The following is a 21,551-nucleotide window of genomic DNA, read 5'->3' as shown; positions in this document are numbered from 1 at the left end:
GTGCGACTGCATAGTCTCATGCAGCCACCCAAAAAGTCGCCTATGTGGGACAGGCCCATTACGTACACAACGCTCACACTGCATTCAAGAGTCTGTATGTCATAGACACTACAATGTTCTTTTTTTTTTTACCTGATTCATTCAGGTGAAACGTGTTATTGTAAGGTATAATTAAAAAACAAAACAAAAACAATTACAGTATAAATGAAGGGTAAACAAGCAAGGACATTGTGTAATTTCAAGGTATAATTATCAAATAATTATCAAATATTTCCTGTGTAAAGGATACTTCTCTCTAATTAGAATAAACAAGTAAGGAGCAGGTATCAGTGACAAGTAGGTGTCGGTGTAATATGAAATAATTTCAATATGACAAGTGTAAACAAGCAAAGGGTGTCATTTTAAGGTATGATCTTAAACAAGCAAAGGGTGTCATTTTAAGGTATGATTATCACAGATTTTCTGTGTAAATTAAGAAGTGCCAAGCAAGTCCGGTAGGCGGCGCGACTCTCGTCAGCAGCGGCCTCTGCAGCCCGTCTGCGTTTTTACTATTTTTTGTCTATGTTTCTATGTAGTTTTTGTTATTTTTTGTTGGGGTGTGTGTGGGGGTGGGGTGGGAGGAAGGGGGTAACTTTTAAATCTCTCCCTGCACGGGAGACCCGACCTTTTCCTTGTCGGGTCTCCGTTGTCATTGGGGCTGCAACGAGGAGCGGCCTCCAACAGGAAGACCGGGGGCTCTGGTGCCGACGACTCACCTCACCGTCGCGGAGCTGGCCGAGTCCGGAGCGGGTGGAGCGCTGCTGCTGCTGCGGCCCGACCTCCGGAGATTCGGAGGCTGCAGCTGCGGGTCTGGCGGACGGCGGCACCGGGAGCCCGTGGGTCACTGGAGGAAGACCGCTTTTCAGTAGGGCTCCCGCAACGGCGACTTCTCCCACCCGAGTTGCGGGGTCGAAGAGCTCCTGGAGCGGGGCCTTACAGCACCGCCCCGCGCGGCTTGGAATGGCCGCGGGACTCTGCGAGCGCACGCCGGGGGCTCTAACATCAAGAACCCGGTGTGCGACCTTGCATCACCCGGTGTGGCTTTAATGGCCGCGGGACAATCGCCATCGCCAGCCGGGGGCTTTGACTTTGGCTCTGACATCGGGGGGGGGAGAGTGCAGTGGAGAGATAAGTTTTTTTGGCCTTCCATCACAGCGATGTGATGGATGTTTATGTAAATTATGTTGTGTCTTGGGTCTATTTGTTTGTAATGTATGGCTGCAGAAACGGCATTTTGTTTGGACCTCAAGGGGTCCAAATGACAAATAAATTGAATCTTGAATCTTGAAGTAAAATGTGTTCTTTTAAAGTACAATTAAAAAAATCACAGTAAAAATTAAGGGTAAACGGGCAAGAAAACGGTATCGTTTCATGGTACAATTATCAAGAGACCCCCATCTCTCTACCTCTTTTTTTCCGTTCTTTCCTGTCTCATGCCTGGCTTTAGCAGTATGTCTGGGATCATTGTCTTGCTGCAGAATGAACCGCCGGCCAATGCGATTTGAGTCACTTGTTTGAACTTGAACGGATAGGATGTATCTGTACTCTTTATGCGACTACCATGTATTCATTATGCTACTACCATCAGCAGTTTTATCATAATTGGCGGCGCGACTCACCCGTTGCAGCGGCCCCTACAGCCTGTCTGTCTTTTTTTTATTTTTTGTCTAGTTAAATGTAGTGCTTGGTGTTTTTTAATAGTATTTTTAAATGTGTAAATGTGGGGGGCGGGGGGGAAAACTGTTTAAATCTCTTCCCTGTCCGGGAGACCCGACTTTTTCCCTGTCGGGTCTCGGCTGTCGTTGGGGCCTAGCACCGTGGAGCAGCCTCCAACCTGAACGACCCGGGGGCTCCAGTCCCGGAGACTGCGGAGCTGCGGATCTGCGGACTCACCATCGTCGGGGGTGGCCGGCCTCGGAGCGTGGGGAGCGGCGGTGACTCGCTGCTGCGGCTCGACTCCTGGGGCCCGGAGGCTCCAGCAACGCAGCCGCAGGTCCGGTGGACTGGGACATCGGGAGCTCGCGGGTCTGGGAGGAGAGAGAGAGACCGCTTCCCGGAGCTCCCGCAACGCGACTTCTCCAGCCGGTGTCACGGGGTTGGAACAACCCGGACCGGGACAGTACATCACCCGGCACGGCTTCATGGCCGTGGGACTCACCATCGCCCGTGGGGGTTCCAACCTTGGACTTTCAGACCGGGAGCGGGGCCGTAAATCGCCCCGCGCGGCCTAAAATGGCCGTGGGACTCATCATCGCCCGCCTGGGGCTTGGACATCGGGAGAGACACGGAGAACAGGGGAGAGAAAAGACTTGCCTTCCATCACAGTGGCTTCACTGTGATGGATGTTTGTGTGAATTTAATTATGTGTATGTCTGTAAGACAGTGTCTTTGTTTGTATGGCTGTGGAAACAACATTTCGTTTGAGTCTCACTGGGGCTCAAATGATAATAAATTTGTATTGTATTGTATCAATGAAGATAAGTGAGCCCGTACCTTCAGCAGCCATATATGCCCAGGCCATAACACCCCCACCACCGTGTTTGACAGATGAGGTGGTATGCTTCGGATTTTGGGCAGTTCCTTCTCTCCTCCATATATGCTCTTGCCATCGATCTGATATGTTAATCTTCGTCTCATCTGTCAAGACCTTTTTCCAGAACTCTTTTAAGTACTTCTTGGCAAACAGTAACCTGGCCATCCTATTTTTGTGGCTAACCGGTGGTTTGCATTTTGCTGTGTAGCCTCTGTATTTCTGTTCATTAAGTTTTCTGCGGACAGTGGACATTGACATATCCACACCTGACTCCTGAAGAGTGTTTCTGATCTGTCGGACAGGTGATTGGGGATTTTACTGTGTTATAGCAAGAATTCTTCTGTCATCAGCTGTGGAGGTCTTCCTTGGCCTGCCCGTCCCTTTGCGATTAGTAAGCTCACCAGTGCTCTCTTTCTTCTTAATGATGTTCCAAACAGTTGATTTTGGTAAGCCTGATATTTGGCTGATATCTCTAACAGTTTTATTTGTGTTTCTCAGTCTCAGAATGGTTTATTTGACTTTCATTGGCACAACTTTGGCACTCATGTTGATATACAGCAATAAAAGTTTCCAAAGGTGATGGAAAGACTGGAGGAAAGATTATGTACTGAGAGCTCTCTTATACCTGCATTAAGGAGGCATTTAAACACACCTGAGCAATTACATAAACCTGTGAAGCCATGTCCCAAACATTATTGTGCTCTGAAATATGGGGACTTTGTAGAAACACAGCTGCAATTTCTACATGGTGAACTCAAAATGTATAAAAATACCCATTAGTAAAATCTGACAATGTGCAATTTGACCACACATGATTTTTTTTTCTATTACAAACCTCAAATTGTGGAGTACAGAGGCAAATAAATAAATGCTGGGTCTTTGTCCCATACATTATGGAGGGCACTGTCTATTGAAAACTGCTGGTACCTTGTTATCCCTAATTTACATACTGTTTTGATAATGTTTTTTCTCCCACTCCATCTAAAAGTTCAGACCAGTCTCCAGTGGTGCTGTAGATAAAATTGCCTCAGCTGCAGAAGTGAAAAGAGGGCTCATTATTCTGGGAATAATAGAGGTGCAGGATCTGTTCATTCCAAAGAAGAAGAAAGTATGCAAGGGGAGTGAGGGGCAACCGTGGCTGACAAGGGAAGTCAGGGACAGTATAAAAATAAAAGAGAAGAAGTACAACGTAGCAAAGATGAGCAGGAACCCAGAGGATTGGTTAATGTTTAAAGAGCAACAAAAAGGCAATACGGCGAGACAGGATGAGGTACGAAGGTAAGCTAGCCAAGAATATAAAGGAGGATAGTAAAAGCTTCAAATATGTGAAGAGGAAAAGATTAGTTAAGACCAAAGTTGGACCTTTGAAGACCTTTGAAGAAATAGTGCATTTATTAGGAGAAACGAGGAAATAGCAAATGAGTTGGCCAGGTACTTTGGATCCGTCTTCACTAAGGAGGACACAAACAATCTTCCTGATGTACTCGTGGCCAGAGGATCTGGGGTGTGGGAGGAACTGAAGGAAATCCACATTAGGCAGGAAATGGTGTTGGGTAGACTGATAGGACTGAAGGTGATAAATCCCCCAGGGCCTGATGGTCTGCACCCCAGGGTACTTAAAGGAGTGGCTCTAGAAATCGTGGATGCATTGGTGATAATTTTCCAATGTTCTATAGATTCAGGATCAGTTCCTGGGAATTGGAGGGTAGCTAATGTTATCCCACTTTTTAAGAAAGACGGGAGAGAGAAAATGGAATTATAGACCAGTTAACCTGACATCGGTGGTGGGGAAGATGCTGGAGTCAATTATAAAAGATATAATAGTGGCACAGTTGGACTGCAGTAACAGGATTGGCCTGAGTCAGCATGGTTTTACGAAGGGGAAATCATGCTTGACTAATCTTCTGAATTTTTTTGTGGCTGTAACTAGGAAAATGGACAAGGGAGAGCCAGTGGATGTAGTGTACCTGGACTTACAGAAAGCATTTGATAAGGTCCCACATAAAAGATTAGTGGGCAAAATTAAGGCACAAGAGAACTAAATAGTGTGTAAAGCTATTTTGCCACAGACCCTCAAGTTATAAACTTTCACTGTTTCCAGACGTTATCTTTTGCCCTGGCTGACAAGGAAGGAGCAGCAGTGATTTTAGCAAATGACCCAGATGCTGATCGTCTTGCTGTGGCTGAGAAGCTAGAATGGTAAGTAGCTTCTCATTATCTGAACTGTTCTTGAGTTGTGCAACAATTCCTTAACATGCCGGGTAGTTCTTTTTTGTTATGTTATACGTGTTTTGGATAAGGTTTCAGACAGATTTTCAAATGTTGTATGATTACCTATTTAAGAAAACATCTAATCATTGTATCGGTGTACTAAATCATTATTATTATCCTTCTCTGTTGAGAAACGTGAGATTTGCCAAGTAGGAAGCATAAACCCCATTGATCAAGGGTTTCCTCCCATTGATGGAGAAAAGATGGCCCTTGAAAAAATAATTATTTAGATATCTTAATCATACTTCTCAGGAAATCATAATCATACTTTAACATACGAGGAATTTGACTTGCCATAGCCATACCAATAAAAAGCAACAAAACGCATAAACATTTTACCATTAATAACCAACCACAGTGACTCCTCCACATTCCTCAATGTGATGGAAGGTGAAATAAAAGTTCAATCTCTTCCCTTCTTTGTTCTCCCGTGCTTGGGGGCCTGGAGCCTTCCGTTGACGGGACGATCTTGGCTCGCGTAGTCGACGGGCCCTCCGCATCAGGGCGATCAAGCTTCTGCATTGGGGAGAATCTCAGCTCCCCGCAGGGCGATCGGACCCTGGGTTGGGGCTGATCGAATCTGCTGCGACTTTGGAGCTTCCAGACATCAGTCTCTGCCCGAGACTGCGAGCTCCTCGATGATGAAATCCGCAGGCCGCAGTTGGAACGTTGATCCCAGGCAAGGGATCGCAGGCTCCGAAGGTAAGTCCACGGCCCCACTGTGGGGCTCAAAGTCAGTCACGATCAAGGCCTCCAGCTCCCATCAGGTTAGGCCGCAGAGGGACCGGAGATACGATCCAGAAAACAATCGCATCTCCGGCAAGGCAAGAGATGGGGGAAAAAAGTTTCTCCCACCCCCCCACATAAAACAAACCAGAATTAAGCCCTCCCATTGATGGAATGTAGACAGATAGACCTGTCTCTGGGAGACATAATACCCTAATACCTAATTTACTTTTCGTACCCTTCATAGAAAGAATCTAGAATCTTATCGATTCGTCATGTTGCATGTCTTTCAACTCTGAAAATATAATCGAAACCTTTACTGCATCCCAATCTGTGATTAAATTATTTGGTTGCATTGGGCAGTCTATGTGAATATTTTCATAGATGAGTTGTCTTTCTTATTATGAGCATACTTGTATACATGAATTTCTCGATGCCATGGTTGAAATGGCAGTGAATGATAATTGATCCTGTGGATGTCAGACACTTGTCTGACCAAAAAAGAACTCTATGTTTTTATCTTTTCTATTGAGGTTTAAAAAAAAAGTGACAAAGTTGTCAAGATCTTGTAGAAACAAGGAACTGTAGAAGCTGGTTTCCAAAAAATGCACAAAGTGCTGGAGTAACTCAGCCATTCTGGCAGCATCTTTGAAGAAAATGGATAGGTGACGTTTCGGGTGGGGACTCTTCTCCCGACCTGAAATGTCACATATCCATGTTCGCCAAGATCTTGTAACTGTCTAGGTCCTGAAACATAAACATTTTGCATTTCGGCTGAGTTTGGACAATATTACAAGCTCTTTTCCAGTGATGTCTAGATTGCATGTTTTGGTCACTGGGCAGTTGTGTGAAGTTGAAGCTCACTGAGGAGAGAGGCGTGGATTACAGTGAGGATTTAAGTGGTTGGAACGGGACTTTAGGATAAAAGGATGTTGACAATTGGTTAAAATCAGTCTTAATTAAGTTGGGAGAGATGGTTGGCTGTTAAATGAGATTAGGATGATTCCCAAGTGGGAGTTGTCACAAGACGTGAATTTAAACCAAAAGAACACTTTCTTAAGGTGAGTTCCCAGGTCTAGTCTCAAAAACCTGGTGACCTGATCAAACTAGTACCCTTTTCAGTTACACCAAAACAGGGCTTTCAGAAAGGGGCTCCTTTCTGCCACAGTGGTATCGATCCACATGCCATACGTGCAAGTCGTATTCAGGCATGCATTGATGCCCATTGTCCACGCTTGGGCACCTCCATGCACCACGGCATCAAAACACCATAGGGGGGAGAAAATTGTAGTTTGCATTAAGTCCCCAACTTCTTTATCAAATGTTTCTTCACAGTAATCTTTTCATGAAATATTTAGGTGGCCTAATTCTGGGCCAAAATATTTAGTATTCATTAAGCTAAAGGATGCTGGAGAATCGAAGGTTACACAGAAAAGCTAAAGGATGTGTTTTTAGTACCTCAATTTGGTTTTAAACTAATATATTTGGCCACTGTCAATTTGCTGCTGTAGTTCATAATCTCAGGTCGGGACCCTTCAGAATGATTGGAGTGGAGGGGGGGGGGGGGGAAATGCTAGAAACGATAGGGGAGGCAAGTGATAGGTGGATGGGAGGTTGATTGGCATCGGCTAGAATAAGTGACAAAGGCTAGAGTTCCCGTAATAAGTGTAGAATTAGGCCCATTCAATCATGGTTAATCTCTGCCTAATCCAATTCCCCCCCCCCATAACCCTTGAAACCCATTCTAATTTGGAATTAGTCTGTCTCTGCATTAAAAATACCACTGACTTGGCCTCCACAGCACTCAGATTAACTATCCTCTGACGAAAGAAGTTCCTCCTCACCTCCTTTTTAAAAGAGTACAATTTAATTCTGAGGCTATGACTTCTGGTCCTAGACTGTCCCACCAGTGGAAACATCCTTTCCATATCCACTCTGTGCCTTTCATTATTCTGTAAGTTTCAATGAGGTCGCCCCTCAACCTTCTAAACTCCAGCGAGCAGAGGCCCAGTGCTGTCAAGTGCTCATCATATGTTAACCCACTCGTTCCTGGAATCATTCTTGTAACCTTCCTCTGGACCCTCTCCAGAGCCAGCATATCCTTCCTCGGATATGGGGCCAAATTTGCTCTCGTGTTTACTGAAAAACTGGGACATCTTGAATGTCCTTGAATGGAATGACTCGTCTTTGGAGCAGATGCAATAGAGACGTGGAAATTGAGAGTAATGGATGATGATCTTAGATGAGACAGAGTGAGAGGAAGTGTGGTCAAGTTGTGGGTTATGTTTTTACTCTGCTGGAAGAACTCAGCATGTCGGACTGTATCTGTGGTAGGAAATGAACTTCCGATGTTTTGGGTCGGTCCAGGCGGGCCAACATAGAACAAGAAAGTGTTCAGGCTTGAGGAGCTAAGTTTGGTGGGTCAAGAACAGACAGAAACAGAGTGTCTTCCATGCTCGACTGGTTTATGAATCTCGGGTTGAAGAAGTTCCTTGTCCCTGTACTGCCTGTTTGTATCAGTTTGGAGACAGTGGAAGGCAGATCTTCTGAAGTGTTGAGAGCTGTGTTGACGTTGAAGATAGTAGGCTATGATCATTCATGCACATGAAGAGTACTAACTGTACTGTCAACAGCCCATTTCCCTCCACTGATGTTACCCGACCTGCTAATTTCCTCCAGCAATTTGTTTCAGTCAAGGCTGTTTTAGATTTCTGGTATCATGATTAATAGTATATAGTTATATGTTTATAGTTAAAAATAAACAATTTTGAGATCCAAATATCTTCTTTTGCTCTCAGTGGAGTGTGGAAAGTATTTTCGGGAAACGAGTTGGGTGCCTTGTTGGGTTGGTGGCAATTTACTTGCTGGAAGAAGCAAAATCCAGAATCCTCGGGTCTGAAAAATGTGTATATGTTATCAAGTACAGTCTCTTCAAAAATTCTCCAGGCAATAGCACTAAAGGAAGGATTTCATTTTGAGGTAAATGTTTTGTTTTAATAGTTATTTAGTAATCATGCATGGATGATAACTTTGGATTAAACAGTAATACATCAAAATTAGCTTTCTTTCGGTTTGATTTTTTTAAATAAAACACAAAACCATTTTGTCATTAAGCCTTCATCTACAGCACATGCACTATTTAGCCTCCCTGAATTACATTGAAAAAACGTTTGCGTTCTTATTCTTTGCACATAGCAGCTTCTCATTACTTTTAAATTTTCAACAAAAATCTTATGCTGTACACCCGATCTTTAATCCTTTTGGCTTTTTGCATTCGGAACTTGTTGAAGACATTTTATATTTATTTTGTCATCTGGGTTCATAGTTTGGCTTTATTTGGCTGTGAATGTTGTGCTTTTTCCAGAAGTTGCCATACATCTGCACATAACCACATCAGTTATTAACCAAACCAAGGCTTTTCCTAATTATCATTTTACTTGTGTTAAATTGAGATATTCAATGAGGGGGATTTTCTGTTTTTTAAAAAAACCTGCTGATTCTTTCAGAATTGCAAGCATTTACATTTTTATCCGCAAGTTATCTGTTTTTTCTTATCTGTTAATAAATTTGTATAGTTTTTAAGGTTTAGTACTGAGAAATAAGCGAGTTCTGGCTGTTCTTTAAGACGTGTTTAAAATGGAATTTGGAGAAAGTTCTTCTGTGCTCTTGTTTTAAGCATCAGTGACTCGAACCGCATAAATTTGGTTGTGGTTTGCATATACCTGGATGAATCTCTATCATTAAGATATAGAGCCAGGTACTCCTGTAAAGATTATGGCAGTGTTTCCAACTGCACCATATTTTATTGATTGAATAAGATATTGGAATTAATGAAGGTTATTAAACAGAGTGGCAAAGAATTATGTTGATTGTATCTTCTATTTCAATCCAATGCTCTCAAAACTCTTTAATTATGAAAAAAGGAAACTTTTTTCTTGCAATGACAGCAGTTCAGATTGTATTATTTTCTTTCAGGAAACCTTAACTGGCTTTAAATGGATGGGAAACAAAGCTAAAGAACTTATAGATAAGGGCAATAAGGTGCTTTTTGCATTTGAAGAAGCAATTGGTGAGCCTGTTATTAATCACCTGTCTTTCATTTACTGCTTTTTCTTGTGTTTTAAAAGACAACAGTTCTGTATCTGCAGAGTTACTGCAGGAAAGTTGCTTATTCTATGAACCGTGTGTAATCAGAGTTCAACTGCTGTGTTCAGGTTAACTTTGGAGGAGCAAGGTACCAAGCTGTCAGTGTTTTCCATTGAATTAAGTTGTTTTGTATATAATTGCAGCCTTGGGTGTTTGCAAAAATATGGTCTCTTTGTGGCAGAATAATTGTCATGATATTTGTAATATTTCAGACTTCAACCAAAACTCCCCATAACTTATCTGAAGAAGGGTTTGACCTGAAATGTCATCTATCCATTCGCTCCATAATTGCTGATTGGTCTGCTGCGTTCCTCCAGCACTTTGCATTTTGCTTGAGATGCTAACATCTGCAGATTCTTGTGTCCTTGTTATTTATGCTCTGATAGACGTTAATTTTGAACCACAATCAGTGCAAAGAAGGGTCCCGGTCCGCAAAGTTACCTATCCATATTCTCCAGAGACGCTCTGTGACCCACTGAGTTACTCCAGCACTGTGTCTTTCTCTTCCAATGCATTTATGTTTGCTACGTTCTCTCCCTCCCTTAGAGTGAAATAGCGCAGAAACAAGTACTTTGACCCATAATGTCAATACTGACAACCGCACCGTGCACTATTCCCATTTACCACACTTGTTTCTTGGCCTACTGTCTCATCCAGATATTTGCTTTTTATGGGACTACTTGCCTGCATCCATCACTGTCTCGGGCAATGGGCTCCATGTTGCCACTACCTCTGTGTGAAAACAATTCTACTTAGGATCTCCTCTAAACTTCTTAAGTCCTCATCTTAAACCTATGCCCTCTAGTTTAGGACATCTCTGTCACGGGGAAAGATATCTTACGATCTATGCCTCTCTTAATTATACATATCTCCATTAGACTCCCTACTCTTTTAGTTTAGTTTAGAGATACAGCGTGGAAACAGGCCCTTCAGCACACCGAGACCGCACCAACCAGTGATCTCAGCACATTAAAACAATCCCACACACACTAGGAACAATTTGCATTTATACCAAGCTAATTAACCTACCTGTGTGGGAGGAAACCGAATATCTTGGAGAAAACTCATGGGAAAACGTACAAACTCCGTGCAGACAGCACCCATAATCGGGATTGAACCTGGGTCTCTAGCGCTGGGAGGCAGCAACTCTATACCGCTGTGGCACCTTTCTTCAGCTCCTTCTGTTCCAAGCAGAACAAACGTTGTGATCCCTAACCAGTCCAAAAAAAGGTCTCGACTCTCAACGTCACCCATTCCTTCTCCAGAAATGCTGGTTGTCCCGCTGAGTTACTCCAGCTTTGTGTCTACCTTCTTAAACATTGTGATTCTTTGACCAAGATGACTTTTATTTATGTCTTTAAATATTACATTGTATGAAAGGAGTAGATGTATATTTAGGAATTAGAACAGAAGATTATTTTATTTACTAATTTATTTATCTGTTTAATGTAGGTTATATGGCTACTGAATTTGTCCTTGATAAAGATGGTGTTAGTGCTGCTGCAATTGTTGCAGAAATGGCCAGCTTTTTGGCATGCAAGAATATCACACTGAATGGTCAACTCAAAGCAATTTATGAGGAGTAAGTACTAACAGGATGCATCTTAAAATATTCCTTTTTTCTTTGAGCTCCACCAGTGCTTCATGACAAGGCAACAATTCTTAACTTGAATTTTTTAATATTCAGTTGTAACTTGTTGTTGACTGTTACTTTTGTTTCATATACCAATAGTTATTGTGATTCCAGGCTTTTATTTGTAACTCCCCTTTACAAATGATTATTTCAATGTAAACATAATTGTATTAGCTGCCGAAATCTCAAAATTGTAGGATAATCCTGCACTGCATTCAGAAAATATCTAAGCATTTTAGAAGTGTGAATTATTTGTATATTGCCAGGAGCTGTTTGGTTTGAACTGCCTCATGCCGAGAGATGTATTTTCCAGCTTCTTAATCTTAACTATGCAGCACAATAATATGTTTTTCAAAGAAGCAGCACAGTAATCACTAGAATGATTTCACTTTCAGCTTTAACGTTTCTAAAGAATTGATAAATATTCAGTCTAAAAGAGCATCATCTACCTATCGTACTTTCCCACAGTAATATGCCGTACATTCCCAATTATGCTTGAATGTTCATAATTACATTCACACCATCCGTTTGTTACATGTGCTTTACTTCTCTGCCTTATCACTGCTGTATTGAAATTCCCCATCATTATTTCATTTAGCTTAATGATGCACCACATTTTGATATGACTGTACATTGGCAGTTCTGATTTTTAAGCTTACTAATCTCAAATTGTGGCAACGTGATCTATTTTTTTCTGCCTTTATAAACCCCTTGATTACTGTGTTACTTTCACACAGCACAATACTGTGAAGAACATCCTGACCTGAAAATTCATTGGCACTCAGAGTTGCAGTAATCTGTTATAGCATAGTTTCAGTGGATGTCCACAACTTTATTTTTTTTTAAATCAATAATACCTGGGCCCCAAGGGCAAGTGGCAGTGGACACATACATAGTTTCCTTCATAAATTATACTATCTCAAAACCTAAGAAGGAAGATGCGTTATAAGCCTGGGTGTGGCACGAGTCGTCAATGGATCGTGGAGTGAACGGAGCTGTGAGTTATAGTGTTACAGTGTGGTTACAGGCCCTTCAGCCCAACTTGACCACAACATGTCCCAGCTATACTAGTGCCACCTGCCTGTGTTTGCTCCATATCCCTCCAAACCTGTCCTATCAATGTACCTGTCTTACTGTTTCTTAAATATTGGGATACTCCCTGCCTCAACTACCTCCCCTCGCAGCTTGTTCCATACACCCACCACAAAAAGTTACCCCTCAGATTCCTATTAAATCTTTTCCCTTTCACCTTAAACCTATGTCCTCAGGTCCTCGATTCACCTACTAGGGCAAGAAACTGTGCATCTACCTGATCTATTCTTCTCATGACTTTATACAACTCAACAAGCTCAATTAATGGGCGGCACGACTCTCGTCAGCAGCGGCCTCTGCAGTCTGTCCGCGTTTTATTATTTTCTGTCTATGTTTTTATGTAGTTTTTGTTATTTTTTGTTGGGGTGTGTGTGTGTGGGGGGGGGGGGGGGAAACTTTTAAATCTCTCCCTGCACGGGAGACCCGACCTTTTCTCGTCGGGTTTTCCGTTATCGTTGGGGCTGCAATGAGGAGCGGCCTCCAACAGGAAGAGACCAGGGACTCTGGTACCGACGACTCACCGTCGCCGTCGCGGGGCTGGCCGAGTCCGGAGCGGGTGGAGCGGTGGAGGAGCGCTGCTGCTGCTGCTGCTGCTGCTGCCCGACCGGAGATTCGGAGGCTTCAACTGCAGGTCTGTGGACGGCGGCACCGGGAGCCCGCGGGTCCCTGGAGGGAGACCGCTTTTCAGGGCTCTCGCAACGGCGACTTCTCCCGCCCGAGTTGCGGGGTCGAAGAGCTCCTGGAGCGGGGCCTAACATCACCGCCCCGCGCGGCTTGGAATGGCCACGGGACTCTGCGAACGCACGCCGGGGGCTCTAACACCAAGACCCGGTGTGCGACCTTGCATCACCCGGCGTGGCTTTAATGGCCGCGGGACAATCGCCATCGCCAGCCGGGGGCTTTGACTTTGACTCTGACATCGGGGGGGGGGGGGGAAGAGTGCAGTGGAGAGATAAGTTTTTTTGGCCTTCCATCACAGCAATGTGATGGATGTTTATGTAAATTATGTTGTGTCTTGGGTCTATTTGTTTGTAATGTATGGCTGCAGAAACGGCATTTCGTTTGGACCTCAAGTGGTCCAAATGACAATTAAATGTATCTTGTATCTTGTAAGCTCACCCCTCCTCCTCCAGCGCTCCAAGGAATAGAGACCCAGCCTACTCAATCTCTCCCTATGGCTCAGACCCTCTAGCCCTGGCAAAATCCTTGTAAATCTTCTCTGTACCCATTCCAGCTTGACAACATCTTTCCTATAACATTGTGCCCAGAACTGAACACAATACTCTAAATGTGGCCTCACCAACATCTTATACAGCTATCAACATGACCTCCCAACGTCTATACGCAATACTTTGGCTGATGAAGGTGAATGTGCCAAACGCCTTTTGACCAGACAAGAATGGCAAATGTGCTTTGGGTTATGTGGGCCAGACTGGGACTTGCTCTGAGCGTTCCCATTTAAAGAGAACTGTTGTACTGATTAAAAGTGCTCTTTAAATGGAGCCAGTACCATCAAAGCAGTAACGTTAAAAGATTAAGAAAAATATAGCAGATGCTGGAAATCTGAGATAAAGCCACAAAGTACTATTTGGTACTCAGCAGATCATTTGTGGAAAGAGAAAAAGGGTTCATGTTTTAGACTAGAACTTTAAAAGTAGGTCAAGCTGAGAGAATCTGTTTAAGATTTGGCATCAACTGATATAATTCACAATGAATGAGAAATAAAATGTCCTTTTTGGAACATGCAAAAAAGTGAAAACACAGTGTGCTAACATTTTACAAGTGCGCATAGGTGAAGCCATGGATAAACTATATTCAAGTTTATTGATGAGAACCATGGTCGAGATAGTGTGGAAGGAATGTGTTTTGTTCCATGTGTATGATAGCCAGAGGTGTATTTTACAGGTTAATCAGTTCTCAGAGAAATAATTGAATAGGATCTTTTAGCATTTTGCTTTGATAGATATGGGGGGGGTGGGGGTTTTCGGAGGAAGGAGTACAATATTCATCAAAGGAATATAGGTGTATTGATGAGGAAAAAAATCCTTCAGAGATTGGAGTAAACTCTAAATGGAGATTGCTTGATTATCCAAATGAACCTTTCCTATTCTAGATTTTCAGTAGTTAAAATGATACACTTGTGACGGTTAGGAAAATAAGTCAATCCACCATTCAATTTAGCAATCATTGTGGAAGCTTGATCAAGTTTACAGAATTAAGCTTGAGCATTTGGAAGATCACTGTAAATGCCCCTAAAATAAACAAGCCTTTGGGAGCTCCAGGAAACCAGTGGATCCTCTTTATAATATTATGCCCTGAGATTATACAAGTGCTTGCAGTTTTTTTACTAATTTAAAGAATTACATTATTTTTTATGCCAGGCAATACATTTTCTAGTTCAGTATGGTGAAAGTGTTAAAAAGTGTGTTTTATGGTTAGCTTACTGATACATTATCTGCAGTGACGGATTCTGAAGCCGACTCTGGAAAAGTGGTTCAGTAAATTAATCAGTAGAGAGAGGGGGGAAAATAGGCATAAGGTTATCAAACATAGTGTGGAATAGAAGTCTTGTGGGATGTTTTTAATTGGGTTCAATGCGAATTTGGAAAATTTCATAAATACATCATTCTTGTGTAGATTGGGGTTTTGCACTGCAACAATGTCCGAAAATTCAAAGTAGACTAAATACTCATGTAACACGTTGAGCTATGGTGATAATATTTACAGTTGTATTATGCTAATTGTCAAATGTAAGAGTCCTGGAGGTCCAGAAATGAAGGCATGTTGCAGATTTATAAATAAGTACGAGTTCCTGGCCAAGAAATGAATACTGTCTGCATGAAGTACAAATCAGCAATTTATAGATTATGCACTGCTACTTTTCAAGTTACTGTAGAAATTGCCTTGCTTTCATATGAAATAAGTGTTTGCAAATCTACAATTTTACGTTTTAATTTGTCTTGCCTATTTTAGATATGGATATCACATCACCAAGGCTTCATACTTCATCTGCCATGATCCTAAAACAACAGAGAAGATGTTTGCAAATTTACGGAATTATAATGGAACAAACCAGTACCCCAAAACCTGTGGGAAGTTTGAAATTTCTGACATTCGGGATTTAACCACTGGTTATGACAGCAGCCAGCCGAACAAAAAGCCTGTAAGTAAAGCAACTTTATGTTTTGTTTTACTGTCCTCGATTGAGGATAACTTTTATTTTGGAAATCATTTGCAGATGTATTAAATTTCATGTGATTTTCACAAACAATTTATGAATTTTAATCAACAAAATTTGTATTCTTTTTAGATACTGGTCTTGATGCCTTTTGAACAAATTGTAAAGGCAATTTGTTTACCAGAGTGTCTATTAAAATGAATAGCAGGAGATTATCAGCCTCCTATATGTCAATATTGATGCCCTCCAGACCAACCTGTTTAACTTCATGAAGTCTATGCCACCTCGCAAAGGAAACATTATTATTATTATTATAGAAATATACTTTTTTAATTACATACATTGGAATTTTAATCCATAATTCCATTTAATCCATTTTAATCCAAACATGAAAAAGTGAACAACTAAAAAAAAAATCACAGGCCCAAGGTGGCCCAAAAGCCACCAGATGTGTATTTTAAGAATAAAGTATAACTTGTTGTCTGTGGTGTCTGATAAATAAACCTAATATTAACTCCTTTCCTATCTGTTTTATAGGTACTTCCAACTAGTCAAAGTAGCCAAATGATCACCTTCACATTCAAGAATGGATGTGCAGCAACGCTGAGAACAAGTGGGACAGAGCCTAAAATTAAATATTATGTAGAAATACGTGCACCACCTGGAAATAGGTAATGTTTTATTAGATTTTGTTTTACGTCCACAAGTGTTACATGGCCAGATAATCATAAAAAATGATGGAGCCTTGAATGGGTTGGATAGCAGTAAAGATAACACTGAATTTGTAAATATACAACAGCTCTGACAATCTACACCTAAAACAGTAATGAATCTTGCTATATATTGACTTAAATATATTTCTGCCTTTTTCCACTTTTTATTTACGGTACCATTATTGATTGATTTGGCTGCCTCTTTGCCAGACATTGGGGAAGCCTGCATTTATTTTCATATTGGCTAACATTTAAAATATGCATGAAATACAATACATTATAATTCTGAAAAATCGTCCACAGGGCTAAAAACTACTGTAGTGGGCCAGATCTCAAAAAATGACGAGTCAGAGTACAGGAAGGAGATAGAGAGCTTAGTAACATGGTGTTATGAATATATAAGGGGCTGAGGCACATTCCCTTGTTGGTGGTGAGATTTGTGGAGGATATTGTGTCACTTACTCTTACTGATTGGGGTTTTTGGTTAGGAAGTTTAGCATGGCACATTCTAAATCCATTTGAACCAAAGACCTTCCAAGCTGCAACATGACTTCCTGATTCATCTACTCAATACATCAATTGAGGAAGCAAGCATACCATGTCCCGTTGATCTGATCATTGGGAATAAGTTATCTGCTCTACAAAATAAATGTCGGCACAACGATGTCGGAAAGAAAGGGATGAATATTCTGCAGCATGACTTTAGAGAGCTCGGAAAAATGCTGAAAAGCAGGACCTCCAGGGTTGTTATCTCCGGTTTGCTTCCAGTTCCTCGTGCTGGCGAGAGCAGGAACAGGGAGATACGGGACCTGAACGTGTGGCTGAGGAACTGGTGCACGGGGCAGGGATTTAGATTCTTAGATCACTGGGATCTGTTTTGGGGTAAGGGGGAACTGTACAAAAGGGACGGATTGCATCTTAACAGGTGTGGGACCAGCATTCTGGCAGGCAGGTTTGCCACTGCTACACGGGTGGTTTTAAACTGAATAAGGGGGGTGGGGTGTCGAATGGGATAGTGGAGGATGGAGTTAAAGGGAAAGGGTTTCTTAAATGTGTGAGCGTAGAGACAGAGGGGTATAAAATGAGGGTAGAAGCAATAGGTAGCAAGGTGAAAAGTAAAAGCGGCAGGCCAGCAAATCCAGGGCAAAAATCAAAAAGGGCCACTTTTCAGCATAATTGTATAAGGGGTAAGAGTGTTGTATAAACAAGCCTGAAGGCTTTGTGTCTCAAGGCAAGGAGCATTCGTAATAAGGTGGATGAGTTGAATGTGCAGATAGCTATTAATGACTATGATATAGTTGGGATCACGGAGACATGACTCCAGGGTGACCAAGGCTGGGAGCTGAACATCCAGGGATATTCAATATTCAGGAGGGATAGACAGAAAGGGAAAGGAGGTGGGGTAGCGTTGCTGGTTAGAGAGAAGATTAACGCAATAGAAAGGAAGGACATTAGCTTTGAGGATGTGGAATCGATATGGGTAGAGCTGCGAAACACTAAGGGGCAGAAAACGCTAGTGGGAGTTGTGTACAGGCCACCTAACAGTAGTAGTGGAGTTGGGGATGGCATCAAACAGGAAATTAGAAATGCGTGCAACAAAGGTAAAACAGTTATAATGGGTGACTTCAATCTACATATAGATTGGGTGAATCAAATTGGCAGGGGTGCTGAGGAAGAGGATTTCTTGGAATGTATGCGGGATAGTTTTCTAAACCAACATGTAGAGGAACCAACGAGAGAGCAGGCTATTCTAGACTGGGTATTGAGTAATGAGGAAGGGTTAGTTAGCAGTCTTGTTGTGCGTGGCCCCTTGGGCAAGAGTGACCATAATATGGTTGAGTTCTTCATTAGGATGGAGAGTGGCATCGTTAATTCAGAAACAATGGTCTTGAACTTAAAGAAAGGTAACTTTGAGGGTATGAGACGTGAATTGGCCAAGATAGACTGGCGAGTGATTCTTAATGGGTTGACGGTGGATATGCAATGGAAGACATTTAAAGATTGCATGGATGAACTACAACAATTGTTCATCCCAGTTTGGCAAAAAAATAAATCCGGGAAGGAAATGCATCCGTGGATAACAAGGGAAATCAGGGATAGTATCAAAACAAAAGATGAAGCGTACAAATTAGCCAGAAAATGCAGCCTACCAGAGGACTGGGAGAAATTCAGAGACCAGCAGAGGAGGACAAAGGGCTTAATTAGGAAAATTAAAATAGATTATGAAAGAAAACTGGCAGGAAACATAAAAACGGACTGCAAAAGCTTTTATAGATATGTGAAGACAAAAAGATTAGTTCTAACAAATGTAGGTCCCTTGCAGTCAGAAACGGGTGAATTGATTATGGGGAACACGGACATGGCAGACCAATTGAATAACTACTTTGGTTCTGTCTTCACTAAGGAAGACATAAATAATCTGCCGGAAATGGCAGGGGACCGGGGGTCAAATGAGATGGAGGAACTGAGTGAAATCCAGGTTAGCCGGGAAGTGGTGTTAGGTAAATTGAATGGATTAAAGGCCGATAAATCCCCAGGGCCAGATAGGCTGCATCCCAGAGTACTTGAGGAAGTAGCCCCAGAAATAGTGGATGCATTAGTGATAATTTTTCACTCGCACAAGTGATAACTCTTTAGATTCTGGAGTAGTTCGTGAGGATTGGAGGGTAGCTAATGTAATGTAGTTGTAATTGGAGGATAGCTAATGTAACACCACTTTTTAAAAAGGGAGGGAGAGAGAAAACGGGGAATTACAGACCAGTTAGTCTAACGTCGGTAGTGGGGAAACTGCTAGAATCAGTTATTAAAGATGGGATAGCAGCACATTTGGAAAGTGGTGAAATCATTGGACAAAGTCAGCATGGATTTATGAAGGGTAAATCATGTCTGATGAATCTTATAGAATTTTTCGAGGATGTAACTAGTAGAGTAGATAAGGGAGAAACCAGTGGATGTGTTATATCTGGACTTTCAGAAGGCTTTCGACAAGGTCCCACATAAGAGATTAGTATACAAACTTAAAGCACATGGTATTGGGGGTTCAGTATTGATGTGGATAGAGAACTGGCTGGCAGACAGGAAGCAAAGAGTAGGAGTAAACTGGTCCTTTTCACAATGGCAGGCAGTGACTAGTGGGGTACCGCAAGGCTCAGTTCTGGGACCCCAGCTATTTACGATATATATTAATGATTTGGACGAGGGAATTGAATGCAACATCTCCAAGTTTGCGGATGACACGAAGCTGGGGGGCAGTGTTAGCTGTGAGAAGGATGCTAGGAGGCTGCAAGGTGACTTGGATAGGCTGGGTGAATGGGCAAATGCATGGCAGATGCAGTATAATGTGGATAAATGTGAGGTTATCCACTTTGGTGGCAAAAACAGGAAAGTGGATTATTATCTGAATGGTGGCCGATTAGGAAAGGGGGAGATGCAACGAGACCTGGGTGTCATGGTACACCAGTCATTAAAAGTAGGCATGCAGGTGCAGCAGGCAGTGAAGAAGGCGAATGGTATGTTAGCATTCATAGCAAAAGGATTTGAGTATAGGAGCAGGGAGGTTCTACTGCAGTTGTACAGGGTCTTGGTGAGCACACCTGGAGTATTGCGTACAGTTTTGGTCTCCTAATCTGAGGAAAGACATTCTTGCCATAGAGGGAGTACAGAGAAGGTTCACCAGACTGATTCCTGGGATGTCAGGACTTTCATATGAAGAAAGACTGGATAGACTTGGTTTGTACTTGCTAGAATTTAGAAGATTGAGGGGGGATCTTATAGAAACTTACAAAATTCTTAAGAGGTTGGACAGGCTAGATGCAGGAAGATTGTTCCCGATGTTGGGGAAGTCCAGAACAAGGGGTCACAGTTTAAGGATAAGGGGGAAATCTTTTAGGACCGAGATGAGGAAAACGTTTTTCACACAGAGAGTGGTGAATCTCTGGAATTCTCTCCCGCAGAAGGTAGTTGAGGCCAGTTCATTGGCTATATTTAAGAGGGAGTTAGATGTGGCCCTTGTGGCTAAAGGGATCAGGGGGTATGGGGAGAAGGCAGGTACAGGATACCGAGTTGGATGATCAGCCATGATCATATTGAATGGCGGTGCAGGCTCGAAGGGCTGAATGGCCTACTCCTGCACCTATTTTCTATGTTTCTATGCTGGATATATAACGGCCACCTGCTGGGGCAGCTACTTAGCACCTCGTTTGAAAAATGCGTCTATTACAATGCAGTGCTCTTCAAATACAGCGTTGGAACGGAACGTCGGTGTGGATTATTGTGCTCATGCCTTTAAAGAAGGATTTGTAACTGCAATCATCTGATTTGAAAGCAAAGGGCCTGCCCCACCAGCATGCGAGTGCATGCGTCTAGCGCGACCAAACGTGGTCGCTTGAGGCTTGAGTCAATTCGTTTTGACGGCACTAGGCATACGCCGTCAAGACGCTGTGTGCGTACGCCCTTCGAGACGCTGCGTAAGCCCTCAATTCGCCTTCAGGCCGACAGACCGTTGGCACGCGGGATTTTCGGACAGTGCATGATTTTTGAATCCCCGCGTGATGTCGGGACCAACCCCGCACAACTCCACATGAAAAAAAAAAAATGAAATGATTCAATTTATTGTCATTGTCAGTGTACAGTACAGAGACAACGAAATGCATTTTTAGCATCTCCCTTGAAAGGGAGACACAGGGCGTCGCGGTGTGCCCGCGCCTGCCGCCGTAACATGCCTCTGCCGATTGAAGTGGGTCCGGCCCCGCGAGGCCGTACGCCTCAAGCGACCATGTTTGGTCGCGCTAGACGCATGCAATCGCATGCTGGTGGGACAGGCCCTTAACAACCTTCCCACTGAGCCACAGTGGAGGAATTCATTTGTTAGTTCACACTAACTGTAGTAGGAAGGAACTGCAGATGCTTGTTTAAACCTAAGATATACACAAAATGCTGGAGTAACGCAGCGGGAAAGGCAGCATCACTGGAGAGAAGGAATGGGTGACGTTCCAGGTCGAGGTCAATGAAGTGTGGTCTCGACCAGAAATGTCACCCAGCATTTCGTGTCACATTTACTGTAGGCTTGGTGAGAAAATATACCGCCATTGATATTTTCTGCAGGATTTTTCTTTAATTTGAATATTATTCAGAGCTGTGAATCATTTTGTAACTCAGCCCTATTGTGCAGGATGCTTTGTGCTGAAGCTTTGTTCTCTGTTCAGAATCAGTCTGAAGATG

General features: G+C 42.7%; 1 protein-coding gene across 3 annotated transcripts in view; it reads left to right on the top strand.

The window, feature by feature from the left end:
- Positions 1-21,551, top strand: part of pgm2 (phosphoglucomutase 2) — a 66,196-nt gene that overhangs the window by 37,022 nt on the left and 7,623 nt on the right. For all 3 annotated transcript variants that reach the window (XM_055637717.1, XM_055637733.1, XM_055637725.1), the window contains 6 exons: positions 4,674-4,771; positions 8,368-8,548; positions 9,545-9,638; positions 11,168-11,297; positions 15,414-15,603; positions 16,156-16,289. In XM_055637717.1, the coding sequence (XP_055493692.1) occupies positions 4,674-4,771; positions 8,368-8,548; positions 9,545-9,638; positions 11,168-11,297; positions 15,414-15,603; positions 16,156-16,289 (827 nt within the window). The remainder of the gene's footprint in view (positions 1-4,673; positions 4,772-8,367; positions 8,549-9,544; positions 9,639-11,167; positions 11,298-15,413; positions 15,604-16,155; positions 16,290-21,551) is intronic.

Source organism: Leucoraja erinacea, chromosome 1, assembly GCF_028641065.1.
Source record: "Leucoraja erinacea ecotype New England chromosome 1, Leri_hhj_1, whole genome shotgun sequence".
NCBI classification, from domain to species: domain Eukaryota; kingdom Metazoa; phylum Chordata; class Chondrichthyes; order Rajiformes; family Rajidae; genus Leucoraja; species Leucoraja erinaceus.
This window is presented reverse-complemented; position numbering and strand designations above follow the sequence as displayed.